The sequence below is a fragment of the Eptatretus burgeri genome, chromosome 12 (genome assembly GCF_056783735.1).
Source record: "Eptatretus burgeri isolate ZD-2024b chromosome 12, Ebu_testis_v1, whole genome shotgun sequence".
In the NCBI taxonomy this organism is placed as follows: domain Eukaryota; kingdom Metazoa; phylum Chordata; class Myxini; order Myxiniformes; family Myxinidae; genus Eptatretus; species Eptatretus burgeri.
In genome coordinates this window covers 10,827,884-10,842,883 of record NC_140972.1, presented here as the reverse complement: position 1 = coordinate 10,842,883, position 15,000 = coordinate 10,827,884, and the positions used below count along the sequence as shown (strand labels likewise).

General features: G+C 48.2%; 1 protein-coding gene across 2 annotated transcripts in view; it reads right to left on the bottom strand.

Moving 5' to 3' along the window:
* LOC147015081 (calcium uptake protein 3, mitochondrial-like) overlaps positions 1-15,000 on the bottom strand; it is a 71,791-nt gene that overhangs the window by 34,940 nt on the left and 21,851 nt on the right. The window contains exons 8-9 of one of the 2 annotated variants that reach the window (XM_085849489.1): positions 12,309-12,385; positions 11,999-12,161 (exon numbers count right to left, since the gene is read on the bottom strand). The exons of the other annotated variant lie outside the window; for it this stretch is intronic. Of the exons in view, the coding sequence (XP_085705615.1) occupies positions 11,999-12,161; positions 12,309-12,385 (240 nt within the window). The remainder of the gene's footprint in view (positions 1-11,998; positions 12,162-12,308; positions 12,386-15,000) is intronic. 2 annotated transcript variants of the gene reach the window in all.

Genomic DNA, 15,000 nt, shown 5'->3' with positions numbered 1-15,000 from the left:
CGCTTAAACTATTGGTTCTAACAACCCAGATTCCCGTCGCCTGTGTTGGTGTCCTCACAATTTCGGGCCTCGCCCCCCAATTTTCTCTCCGTGCCCTCACACGGTCTCCTGGCTGGGACACGTGGCTCCCTCCGGCAGGCACGACCCTCTGCCGATTCTCCCGCTATGGCACCCCCGGGCACTACACTGCCTCCGAGCCTACCAGCTCCCTAACACCGGGGAGTGCCCCCCATGGCACCTCCCCTGAAACGCACACGTGGCAGGCCGGCCTCCTGGGCCCCTTTCCGAGGGTCACCCGTGCCCACAACACTGCCCACGCGGCTAATGGCGCCCCGGGCCCCCGCACCAAGCAGGCGCACCCGTGCCCACTACTCTATCCCGGCCCCCCATGGGCCCATGGCCTACCGCGGCCGACTAGCCTGGTGCCCGGGGTACCCACTCAGCGATACTCACCTTTCGCAGCCACGCTCCCAAGCCCGTCAACAGGGCTCCTGCACCCCTCCAAATGGGTCTCGAGCCTACTTTCCCACCAACAACAAAACGACCTCCATTTTTCAATTTGACTAACCCAGCTAACTCACTTTACACTGACCCCGGGGACCCTTGGGCGGGAGTCACTCCTCCCCCCAATCACTCATCGCACCATGCATTCCCCATTCGCTCCACTCACACAGACCCGCTGGCCTCACTCACTCACCAAGCACATGCTTCCACTTCACTCACCAACTCTTCAACACACTCACCACTGAACTCTGCCATCCTCCTAACTACCTCCTCTAACTAACTCGTGCTCCCACGTCGTCCCTTAAACTACAGCACGTTCCTTTTAACCTACGTAGCTAAGCTACGTCCCCTCTACACATTCACAAGTCTGTCACGGTCTTCTAAATCAAAAAAAAATTCATTTTATTTCCCAACCTAAATCTGACTACAATCCCTCTAACTAATCCATTCCACGGACTCCATGAGGACTTACCCCTGCCCCATGAAGTCGGTCTAACTAAGCTAACCCTTCCCCCTAACTAGTTTCCATCCTGTGCCCAGGCTAAGGGGGTCTTTCACCCCTTGCCCAGGAATCCTGTACACCCGAAAGTGAGGCTTGCTTTTTTTTTTTTTCCATGCGCAGCACCTGCGCGGCAACTCAGAGCTCGCGCACTTTGCACCTGCCCGTGACGTCATGCAGCTGCACGTGTTCCTCGTCCCTCCTTGGATGGTGCCATCCGGCAGAGATACCCCTCCTGCCGGATTCCAACCCCACGTGCAGCCATGACGTCACCGTGCGCATAAAAAAAAAACAAGCCCCACGTCTCGAGGGGTTCCCCACGCGAACACATGTGCTTTGCCCGTTGGAGCTTAACACACACGATCGCGTGGAGAACCCGTCCGGTCCAAATCCATTTACCTGCCTAAACTTTGTCCGTCCGCGGGATCGGCAAATCCACCGCGTGCGTTTCCGGACCGGGACTTCACTCTCGCAAGCGAGCACGTGGCGGTCTCGTGCGTTGCACAGCACGAACCGCGTGCTCACTGCTGGGTGAACCCGGCACGGTCCTCGAAACAACCACAGCCGCTACTCGGCTTTCTCTCCTCTGTCGCCGTCTCCGTCTCCATTCCACCCACGCACACCTGCGTGTTACGACGCACACAGTCCACACCATCACATTCACACCGGGAGATGCGGCTGCGTGCTCCCGCATGCCAACCGACATCTCCCTCACATACCGCTCTCTCACACACACGGTCTCCCTTGCACACAGCGACCTTGCACACGGCCGTTCACTCACGCGTGCCTCACTACTCTCACACCGTGCCTCATCCACACACGCGGGGGCACTCACCCGCGGCACCTCACTCATACACACGGCGACACTCACACACGCGGTCTCTTCCACACACGGTGCCTCACCCACACACGCGGGGGCACTAACCCGCGGTGCCTCACTCACACTCCGTGCCTCATCCACACACGGCGTGCTGGGAAGCACGTACTCCGGCACCATCGCCACCACACCACTCACACGTGGTGCCTCACTCATACTGGCCGTTTCACTCACACACACGGCCTCACTCACACTCCGTGCCTCATCCACACACGGCGTGCTGGGAAGCACGCACTCTGGCACCATCGCCACCACACCACTCACACACGGGGTCGCTTCCACACACGGTGCCGCACTCACACCTTGCACCACACACACAGGGACAACCACACTGGGGATTTGTGTCCCCACAAGGGTCTCCGGGGCCTCTATACCCCCCAAGCTCTCCAAGCACCTGTCCACAGCACTCATCCCCTCAACCTCGCAAAGCACGACCGAACTCACCTGGTCGTGACTCGCCTCAAGGGGGCATACTCCCTCCCCTCGTTCCTGGAGGAGGCCATCCAGGTGCTCGCACCGGGTCCCAACACGCTCCGCGAGCTCACCCCCATTGTCCTCCACTACCTCCGTGTGTGCGTGCGCGTCACTTACCCCGTCTTCATCGTGTAGTCTTCCCTCTATCGTTCCCATCTCCCGTGTCTCTGCCAACTCTTCACCCTTTACCTCCCTTGTCTCAACTATTATTTCCGTTGTCGTCACCTCGTGTCTCGTCTCACACGTTTTGGTCTCCCCATTTAATTTTTCCCTTTCGGTCATCGTCACGACCCTCGCCCAACACGTTCCACGAATTATTTTTTTACCCGCCTCCACCGCGGGCCTGTCAGCCGTTGTACCCCCTTCCAGCTCGTTTGCTCCCACACGTGAAGTCGCCATTCCCAGCTCCCTGGTCACGGCCTTCATGCCCGCCTGCAGGCATCGGCCCATGTTCTGCGTCTCACCCCGGAACTTTTTCGTTTCTTCCTTCATGTTTGTTACCATTTTAGTTTTCATGCGTTTTATTTTGTTTGTGAATGTATCCATCTTTTCGTTCATGCCTTTCATTTCGTTTTTCATTTCATTTGCGTTTGCATCCATTTTTTCGTTCATTGCCGCCAGCATGGCGCATAGCTGGGCCATGTTGGATGCACTCAGCTGAGCCGTTTCGGCAAGGGTTGGGGAAGGGTCTTGGTGGAGAGGGGGGGGGAGGTGTCATACACTGCGGCCGCTGCCGCACCCACCTCGGGCCCTGGGTTCAGTTGGGCGAGTCCGTGTTCCTGCACAATCAACATTTCCTGCTCGGGGATTCCATCCTGGACCATGGACTCTACATTATTACACATATCCATTTCTAATACCCCCGGCTCCCGCTCGCCTTGAAATGCCATCTTGCTTCTCGTGAAGGGTTAATTTCGCTCGCTCGTAATTTGGAGGGAATCGGGGGTCGCTTCTCTCACCCCTGGACCGATTCCCGTAAATTTAGCCGGAGACAGGAGAGCCCGTTTTCCTGTTCTCCGATACCAGTGCCGCGAGGAGGGCGATGAATTTGTATCCCACTTCTGACACCAGTGTTGCGGATTTCGCGCCCGCCGGCGTGCGAACGGCCACGTAACTCGAATCGCGGCACGTCGCCCACCGGACGGACAATCCAGTCGTGACCCTCTCGGACTAACGCCGGGAACCAGTCACGGGTGGACCTTTCGGTCTCACCGCGATCGAGCCAATCAGCCCCCGCGTGGGATAGGGTTGCTCGCCAAATTCGAACTACCTAAGTACCCACGCGGAGGGTAGACCGGGCGATCGCACCTCGCCGCAGGTCGACTTCGGACACGGGCCACTTAAGCGACCCGTTCCGTACTATCAGAATAACCGAGCGGTGTTATCGTCGACCTCGACGGTTCGATTAATTATCGGGCGTATTCAGCCCACTACCAACCCTTTACGTGAAGCAAGATGGGGATTCAATGGGGGAAAAGACGAAGCGAAGCGGGAGAACAGTTCAACAATAAAGCACATTTATTCTCGGCACACGGGAAGCACACAAATACAATTCCACCAAATGCACACAAAAAAGAAAACACAATTCCATTTACACAAAAAGCAAACATAAAAGTGAAAACACAGTGCAGAGCTAATACCGACTACCGAGCACACGGCAACACTTATACAATTCTACTTCACAGACGGCGCCGACAACACATACCCAAAACCAAGGAAAAGAAATACCCTCAAGAATGAGGCGGGCCTGAGGCCGAGACCGGGTCGCGCCTACCCGTCTGGTGATGAGACGCGGAGCGGCGATGGCCCCGCAACCCGCGGGCCTCGTGGACAGTGCCTGGCAGGGGGTGGGAACGGGGCCCCCTTGGTCGCACTATCTCAGCGCGGGGGGAAACAGGAGGGGGTTGCTGATGCTCGGGGTATAGAGGATCTTTATTATCCCTGGTGTGCGTCTCCACCTCGGCCAGGTCGCGCTGCCGGCCTCCCTCGGGCGTGCAGCTCCTGGCACCGACGCGAGCACCCCCTCGTCCGACTCTCTTCAGCTTCTCCAGCCACTGCAGGCTTCGGGCTCCAGTCTTCCACACTCGTCCCCTCCGTTCCGACTCCTTCTCGTTCTCGACTCCTTCTCGTTTGCGACTCTCTCGTTCCGACTCCTCGTTCTCGTTCTGCTGACTCTCTCGTTCCGACTCCTCGTTCTCGTTCTGCTGACTCCCTCGTTCCGACTCCTCGTTCTCGTTCTGCTGACTCCCTCGTTCCGACTCCTCGTTCTCGTTCTGCTGACTCTCCGACCGACTCTGACTGACGAACACGGTCCTTTTATCCCCCCGTAACTTCGCCTTTGACCCCCTCCCTTTGACCTTTCACCTCGCTCCCCATTGGCCCGAGAAAAAGTGGGCGTGAAGGCTTTTTGATCCACAAATTTGCATATATCGATCGTTCTGGAGGCGGGGCCAAATCGCCCCTCGCTCACCGATTGGACGGCAAAAAGTGGGCGTGTGTCGTTTTTGATCCGTTTTTGAAGCAGAAAATCCGTGATTTTGTACACGCTGTTCAACGTGCGCCCTACACGAGTCCAGCATCGGTGCCCATAGCGGGGCAAGAACGGTGGCGATGCTACGGTTGTGAGGTGTGCGTGAAGGTCGTGGCGGTTGTGGTGAAGCGGTGGTTGTGGTCGGTGGTTGATGTTGTGGTTGTGATCATGGCGGTTGGTCCAAAATAAAGATAGTAAAAGAAAAACGGCTATCCTGAAGAGTCGCAGCTCGCATAAATGACATGTATTCCCACTAGACAACGGGTTTGGGCCTAACTACACATGCACTTACCGAGATACCTCACCTAAGGGACCTGAATGGTGGTTTGTGAATCTGGTAACCACAACAATATATACATATATACACACATATATATATATATATATATATATACATATATACACACATATATATATATACATATATACACATGTGTATATATATATATATATATATATATACACATATATATATATATATATATATATATATATATATATATATATATATATATACACATATATATATATATATAAGATACAGTACAATGTTTCTTGTTACATTTTTTGTGTCAAATTCACATTCTGAGGTAGTCATCATGTGCAGAAGAGGGTTTTACATTGCAGACGCTATTTTCGAGGAGTGGAATTACACCTCTCAGCGGTAACGGTCTGTCGACGACAGACGTAATGACGTCACCGAATGACCGATGATGTCATGACGTCCTGACGCCTCTCAGCGGTGACGTCACACGTTGCCATGTAAACGAATGTAAAACGAAAAGTGTTTATTCTGCTTAATATTTGAAAGTTGACTATTGCCACGATGTGTGATGCACTCCTACAGGTACGAAGTTTCTTTCAGTCCAGGTCACAGTACCGAGAAAAACGTGACGCGACCACAAGGAGGAGCACAAAATTGGTCCTTCAGTGTTAATATATAGATATTATAACCACACTAGAAATCGAAGTGTCAACATCACCGTCATGCCGAAGAAAAAAAAAATAAAAAAAACATGGAGTCTGGAACACTGACGCTAAACATTACCTCGACGTGTTTCGACTTATGAGTAACTTACAAGTAACGTGTGTCGACGTGCGTCAACGATCACATAACGTGCCTACAACACGTTACTCATAAGTTAGAAATAAGTTTCGGGTACGTTAAACATTACCTCGACGTGTTTCGACTTATGAGTAACTTACAAGTAACATGTGTCAACAATCGCGTAACATGCCTACAACTTATGTTAGCGTATGCGGAACGTGTGAGTCATACGCTGGCATACATCGAAAAATTTTGAGCAAGTTAAAATTTGGCGACGAGCTCAGCGTACTCCGACGTATGCCAGCGTGCTTCAACATGCTCTTAACGTATACCAAACTTACCCATCACGTATTCGACATGTGCCAGCGTTTTAGACAAATTTTTCATATGTCGGCATACGCTGGCTAAATCGTCAAGGTGTGACAGCGGCTTAAGCAACGGAGGTGTGCATAGCAACCATTCATTTTTGTGTACATGCTCGCCACATTGTACACATTTCACCCAAGTTTCATCAAAATCAGACTCTTTCGCTTAGAGATATTCGTAATTAACCGTTTCTGAAATGTTCGACATGTACTCGCCCAAAACCTATCTCCTCCTACAAATATTTTTTGTTAGGGCTGCAAATTGGCATGAAGGGAGCTGGATAGATTGTGCACAGAACTCTAAGCTTCGATTTTTCGAATATTTTTTTTCGATTGTTTTCGATCTTTTGACCACTTTAAAGGGCCGTTGCTATGCTGTTGCTCGGGCCCGGGGTCCCATATTCGAAAGCACACGATTCCCAGAAATATTGGTCCTACCTACCAAATTTCTTTGGAATTGGTTGAGTAGTTTAGTCCCGAGGCTTGACCAAAGTTTCGCGGACAGACAGACAGATGGAAATGTCCAGAATAAGGGTGCTCTAAGAGCAGCCAAAAAGAGCAATCAGAGATTGCAGACCCTCGCCAGGACTTGTTTTGCGTGTTGTTTGCGTACTGGTATGTTGTGTAATTAATAAGACATAATTACAACTGCCACTTTATAACTACTGGCAGTGATGACCGGGTACAAGGCGTCCCACTTTGATCGGACACCTGACCCTGACCCATGATGTTTTTCATTATTATTCAATTTAATTTAGATTGGGATTAAAATAAATTCAAAGTAAATGGAAGATCAAATAGGTACAGTCCTGCATTGGAGTAATCAGAAGGAACCTGGATAGGATTCGCATTTCAGCTGCAACTCCTCTTACCCTCAAACCCATCATGTATTCCCCATCACCACTACATCATAATTGTGAAGTTTCACGTCGATCGGTTAAGCGGTTCAAGAGAAATAATTTTTTTTAAAAGATTTTCGCTCAATCCAATATGGCTGCCAGACCATGTGACCTATCAATTATTCGTGAATGCGCTTGTATCCCCAAGGTTTGGGGAACATTTGTGTGAAGTTTCCCCTCGATCTGTCCAGCCGTTCTGGAGAAGAAGATTTTTTATAGGTTTTCAGGTAAATCCAATATGGCTCAAAAACCATGTGACCTATGACATCATATGTGTGAACATTTTGGTCCTCATGGATAGGCGGTTATACCTGAAAAGTTTCAGCTCGATCTGTTCAGCCATTTCAGAGAAGATTTTTGAAGGTTTTTTTTTTTTTTTTAAACAACATGGCTGCCGAATCACGTGACCAATGACATCATAAATCTTTTTCTGTGTACCATTTTATCCCTAGATGACCCTCAAAAATGTTCATACTGATCAGATGTAGCGATCAGATGTATGCAATTATGATGTCATAATGAATGACGTCATTAAAAAAAAAATCACACTTATTCCCCATAAGGAGTACTTGGCGTGTGCAAAGTTTCAATTTTTTCCTTGATGCGGTTTCAGAGATGGACGTCCAAAGTTTTCCCGTTTTTCTAACATGGTGACCACACCACATGACCTATGAGGTCATAATGAATAAAATATTCCACGAGTAGTCGCACCTGTTAGTAGTCGCAACAAACAAAGAAACAAACAAACAAAGACCCAAATGAAATACCCTCTCCTTCAGCGAGGGTAACAAAAACGTTACGCTGTGCATGTGGTCACTGTAACGTCACTCATAAGTCACAGACACCAATTGACAAAGATCCATTTTAATGGTAGCTGACCTGTACATTCGTTCATAACCTTGGAATGCAGTCGTTAGAGGACGAGCTGGGTTCGGCACCATGAACAACATACGTACACCAAAGGGAAGGAAACCCCCGAGGTGCGTGTATACCCCCATCCCTCCGACAATGACTGATCAGTGAGGCGGTATTCCAGCCATAATTGGTTTAATCAAAATCCTTATTTGAAACATCTAACTTCATATATCTGATCTACGACCCGATGTGAGTGAAGAATTAAATTTATGACATCATCGGTCACGTGGTCTGGTGACCATATTGGATTGAAAATAAAAACGCTTAAAAAAAAAAATCTTCTCCAGAACCGCTCAACACATCGATGTTAAACTTAATACACATGAATGATTCGTCATGGGGAAAATAGTCTGGCAGTCATGTTGGAATCAAGCTAAAACATTAACAAGACATCTCTCAAATTGCTGAACCGATGGATCCAAAACGTGAAGGATGTCATCGACTACCCATGGAATACAAGGGTGATAACTAAAACGTCATTGGTCACATTGTTTGGCAGCCATATTGGATTTAACGAAGACCTAAAAAAAAACATTCCTTCTTTTGAACTGCTTAATCGATTGATGCGAAATTTCATGTCTGCTCGACTACCCATGTGGAATATAGTTTGAAATTTTACACATCATATGTCACATGGTCCGGTAGCCATATTGGATTAAAGGTAAAATCTTTATAAAAACCGTTATAACAATACGTCATATTATTCTCCCAACACCACCGAGCAGTGCTGCGATGATGCACCCAAAAAAGCTGTCTCCAGTCTGGGTACTAGGGCCCAGAAGTCCTTCTTTTGGCAGATTTTGCACCTACCAGTCTTCTCAGGCATGTAATGTCAGCATTTTCCATCATGAGATGAAACACAATTATAATGCCAATCATTGCGCACACAAACTAACACTTTTGAGAGTGGCAGGTCTTCCGCACCCAGGCAGGCATGCGAGAACCCTGGCATCCTCCCCATCAGGGGATTATGACTGCAATCCAAGCCCAAGCTACGTCGAGCTCGGCCAGAAGGGAATTTGCATTGCAGGCGGTGAAAGTTTCGAAGATTTTGAGCAGGTTGGGGCTTTTTGACTATCCTGCCTGAGATATTACGACATCAGGTTGAAGTCCCCTGAAGGTTACATTTACACACTCTTCCCAAATGTCCTCGTGCTGCATATGCTGCAAGAAGCTTAGACCATTTCAGAAGGGATAAAGGAAGCCGAATTGCCATGTCTAATCAAATGAAAGGTGGTATGGGGAAAGGCTAGCATTGACAATGCATTGGGATGGGGAAAGATGGGCATATATAGGACAGGTAGATGGAGGCATGACATGCATTATGCTTGGATGCAGGAGCTTTACATGCAATCCACATACCTGCGAACCTGCATCAAAATCGGGAGGGGGGGGGAGGGGGAAATTAAAAATAACTTTAACCAGAGAGTTGGTATCAAAGCCACCCAATGCTCACCTGTTTATACATTTATCGTTTTTAAAAGACTAGTCTAATAATATTTTTTATAAAGCATTGCAGTGAAGTCTGATCCAAATAATTTTAAAGCAATATATGTATTTGTATATTGTAATCAATAAAAAGTGTGGTAGATAAAAACATTAGAAAGGAAATAACTTGCACCAAAAACGTTAACATTTTCACGCTGATGCTCCCGCCGGGGGTATCGCTATAGCTCTCTGTTCTTCGAACAGGCGAGCTAAAAATGCCAAATTTGAAACATTTCAAGACTCTTAATAAAAAACAGGAAATGAAGCGAAAAGCATAGTAATCAACTTTTTATAAATGGCATGGTGACAAATTAATACAACTAGAGCGAAGTCGATGATCCCAATACTTCCCGACCTTGATGGCAAAGTTGAAAGATGGCAAAAAGTTCCAGCAGGAATGACCTAATATAAAACTTTGAGTTAAAAAAAATTCCCCCCCTCCCCCATTTTGACCACTGTGACCCCAAGTGCCCACCCCATGGGGAATGAACCTGGGGAAAAAATCCCAAAAATTGTTACAGATTTCATGCATCCCCCAATGTTGATTGTATATACTGTACAAAGTTTCATTTTGAAATGTTTATGAATGTGTCCGTAATTGCATTATTCGGTATTTGACCTTTTGGCCTGCCCCCAAGGGGTATGGCCAAATATGACACTGCTCTCACACCTTCTTGGAATGGGGTGATCATAACTACCAAGTTTGGTGAATTTCTACCCAACCGTTGAGGGGGAGATAGCGTGAGAGATGGAGACAGTCAGACAAGAGCCGATTACAATATCTCTACGTTTTTTTTTTTCAAAAAGTGTGGGGATAATAATTTGCTCGAAAACTGATGAAAAGGCCCAATGTTTTAACATGTGGTACGATGACACCACCACGTGAAGCCACGTAACCCGAGTCCAAGTTCGGTGCCATGTACAGGCCACGAGTGCGTGTGGAGGTAGTGTCCCTTCCTTAAGTACGTTGTAACATGTACGGGTCTTTGCTGGAGCACGTATACTCATCGTACTCAGCCCCAGAATCGCCGAGTGATCTTTTAATGAGCCCCATTTGAGAGTGTGGGTGTGAACGGTCATGTGACCCTAATTCACGTCCAAATCGACACGTTTTCTGCTGTAATGGGTTTTCCCGCGAAAGATGACAAAGATGGCAGCCTCATGCAATTTAATAGGAATAATCAAGATGGCAATAATAGTTATAATGAAACGCAGGATGATTCGATAAACACAAGGACACGCGTGATGATGCAGCCCAACAAAAGAACATGTACCTATGCTGCAGAAACAGGAAACTATGGCCACAGACCTGAATGAACAAAGGATGAGTGGGATGTTTTGGGATGGCAAAAGGAATAAATAAACCCAGCATGCAGGACACAACAGATAAAGAGTGAGGGAAGGAGAGAAATAACACGTCTGGTGCAGCATGGCCGACGGCACAGGCGGGACGTTTGGTGCACGAACAAAGATGTTCTGGTGACTCGCGTACAACCCTGGGTACGTGCTCCGGCAATGGCCCTGGCTCAATCTGCCTTCATCCTGGCATTCTCAGCAGTTCAGCTCAGACTCTGGGCATCTTCTTTTGCCTCACCGAGCTCCAATCCTCTCCCCCGACTGCCCCTCCTGCGTGGGTCGGTCCATGCCCCTTAGTGCCGTTGAACCGACCATTCCAGATTGTGGGCTCATTGACGAGGGGAATAAATATAAAGACAAGCCGGCAGGCGACATGGGTGGTCATTACATAATTGCATACTAGTCATACAGTTTTTAACGGATTGGGCTGAAATTTTTTGACAAAGAGGTTGATGATAGTGCGCATAAAAGCCTCGAAGCAGATTTTTTATTTTCGAAAAAATAATTTTTGGGGGATTTTTCAAAAATTTCAAAAGTTGCGAGGCAACGGTGGCGTCCATAGCAACGGTGCTCAAAAGCATAGAACTAGATCCTGGTATGAACCTACCAGTCAAGTTTCATCAAAATCCGTTGACTCCTCTGGCCTCCAGAGCTGTCCATTACATACAAACATACAGACAGACGGAAAACCTGAGAATAAGGGTAGTCTAGGGACCACCCAACAATGCAGAGGGTGGAAAAAAGGAAAATGAAAGTCTCTGGGACGCGTGCTGGCCTGCTAATTCACCGGATACCCCACTTCCAGATAGAGTAGAGACTGTACAATGCGTGATTAATGTAGAAGCAGACACATGAATACTTTATGAGCATGGCCATGAATACAACTGAGATATAAAAAAAAAATACGAGCACGTGCACCAAAGGCATATATATATATATATATATATATATATATATATATATATATATATATATATATATATATATATATATATATATATATATATCTGTTATAAAGGTGAATAGAGCTGATCATTTATTACCTCAATGTGATCAGCTTTCCAAGCCAAGCTTTCAGCCTTCGAGGACAGCGAAGTGTGTTTAAGGATAGTCCTTACAAAGTCACCTCCATTGAGATAGGGAAGGCCCCGTGCCGTGTGGTTAAACTCCAGAGAAGCAACTTCGTACTGAAGGGCTTGAGCAAAACTGGAGAGGGAAATGCAAGTACATTGAACTCTCTTTGCCATCTTGCACCAGCACCACGTGATTATGGATGAGGTCAACACGGATGAGCTATTTTAGGGTGGGTGACCAGTTTAATGAAGACTCTAACCATTCATATGAAACACTCACCACTGGAAGGCAGAGTAAGTCAGATACTGTTTCCCTTTGCCCCCAAAGAGATGCACCATAAGTGTAGTATCTAGATTCTACAATGCGGAAGTAAAACAAGACACAAAGAAAGCATACATGTAATCCAGAACCATCTTTACACAATGCTGACAATCAAGTGAACCCGTAGGTGTTTCATTGTTGTCCCATAGAGTTGATCATTTCATCCAATGCGTCTCCAATCATCTCGGATGAATAGGTCCGTAGTACTCCAACAACTACGGTATCGTAATCAGTGAGTTTGTGGGTTAGTCGGAATGCTCCGTTGTGATTACTTTTCCAGTTTTTCCTTCCTGAGAATTTGATTTTGTATCCACCTTGTCCACCCCGTGCATCTTCCCCTGACCCCTCATTTTTCCCCCCATATTTTGTCCTTCGGCCCTGCTGTTGGTGTGTCCTCCCCCACCCCCCTTTTTCGTTCTACTGTTCCTTTTGCTCAGTTATGTCCTGAACTGTTCTATCTGTATGTACAGTGAAACCTCACAAATCCTGACTAATCGGGGGAAGGGGGTGTCTGGATTATCCGAATGTTCAGATTATCTGAATTTTTTTTTTCGTAAAGTATTACATAAACACATTTTATTCTGAATCACTCTCGAAAATTTGCAAACGTGGCTCAAGAGTTATTATCCCGACATCAGAAAGATGCCAACACTGGAACCAGAAGGCAGACGATAAGAAATAGTAGGAAGTGCAAGTCACATGGTGCTGTCCGAGTTCCCTCAGCATCCTTCAATGTTCATGGCCAGCCTGCAGATCCACATTAGAGGATCCATCAATAAATTCAATCAAGGCATCAACACTGTCCATGGCCTCAGAAAGATTTTTTTTTCCTTCTTTTCTTGTTATGTGGTTCCTCACTCTCATCTTTGTCAGATTCTTCCTCTCCAGATGAAACAAAAACATTGAGAGCAATTTCTTCCACTTTTCTGGGGTTTTTTTGTAAACATAGTTAAGGCTTGTGGAAGAGCCAGAACGCAGAACGGATCAATAAATAACCTAACAAAAGGAACAACTAGAGGAGAAGGGGGAAATCTGCCTGGGCTGAGGGAGAAAACAGATGGAGATTGGCACCAAGGGACGTGGGTAGTGAGGAGGGTAGGGGAGAATGCAAGGGGTGGACAAGATGGATGCAGAAGCAAATTTTGGAGGGTGGGGGTGGTTTAATGGGTGTCAAAAGGATCATGGTTTTTGAATGGGGGATGATTCGAGATAGGGGTGAACACTGAACAGCTGTCTTGAAGACCCGAGGGAAGAATGAGATTGAAGAGAACGTGTAAGTTGGTTCCACAGGCAGGAAAGAAGAGGAGCAAATGAGTGGACGTGAGCAGTGGTTCTGGATTTTGGTAGTTTCACTTGGAGGCGATTACTGGTGGACCACGTGCATTCTGCAGATACCTGGCGAGTACAAAGCACAGAGAGGGCAGAGGGTGCAAGACCAAAAGGAGGCGGAAGAAGACAGAGAGACCGACTTGTCGGTGATGGCGAAGTCCTCGGACCATAGACTCAGCTTCATCACGAGAGATTCCAACAATCTTGAAGGCCTGGGTTTCCACGTGTGTGAGGCAGCGACACCAGCCCAGTGGGGAGAGCAGTATTCCATCACGCTGTGGATGAAAGCCTTGTAGGTGGATCGATCGGAGTTCAGGTGTGCCAAGGAAGAACTTTGCTTGACGGAGGATGCTCAGTTGGCAACTGACTTTGGAGCCAACTTTAAAATGTAGGTTGCCCAAGAGAGATCACGGATGAGAGTGAGATGACTGAACATTTTTGAGAGGGTTGTTGAAAAAGTAGATGTGAGGGTGTGCGGTGAGAGAGAGAGAGAGAGAGAGAGAGAGAGAGAGAGAGAGAGAGAGAGAGAGAGAGAGAGAGAGAGAGAGAGAGAGAGAGAGAGAGAGAGAGAGAGAGAGAGAGAGAGAGAGAGAGGGGCGAGAGAGAGGGTGAGAGAGAGGGCGAGAGAGAGGGCGAGAGAGAGGGCGAGAGAGAGGGCGAGAGAGAGAGAGAGAGGGCGAGAGAGAGGGCGAGAGAGAGAGGGCTAGAGGGAGAGAGGGCGAGAGAGAGGGCGAGAGCGAGAGAGAGAGGGCGAGAGAGAGACAGGGGGCGAGAGAGAGGGAGAGGGCGAGAGAGAGAGAGAGGGCGAGAGAGAGAGAGAGAGAGTGCGAGAGAGAGAGAGTGCGAGAGAGAGAGAGAGCGAGAGAGAGAGAGTGCGAGAGAGAGAGAGTGCGAGAGAGAGAGAGGGAGAGAGAGAGAGCGGGAGGGAGAGAGAGAGCGAGAGGGCGAGAGAGAGAGAGGGCGAGAGAGAGAGAGCGCGAGAGAGAGAGAGCGCGAGAGAGAGAGGGCGAGAGAGAGAGCGCGAGAGAGAGAGAGGGCGAGCGGGGGAGAGAGAGGGAGGGAGAGAGAGAGGGCGAGAGAGAGAGAGGGCGGGAGAGAGAGGGGGAGAGAGAGGGCGAGAGAGAGGGGGAGAGAGAGGGCGAGAGAGAGGGCGAGAGAGAGGGCGAGAGAGAGAGAGAGAGAGAGAGAGAGAGAGAGAGAGAGAGAGAGAGAGAGAGAGAGAGAGAGAGAGAGAGAGAGAGAGAGAGAGAGAGAGATATCTCAGGGTTAAAAGACAAATTACAAGTGTTTGACCAATTTGTGATTTTGTCAAGGGCTGAAG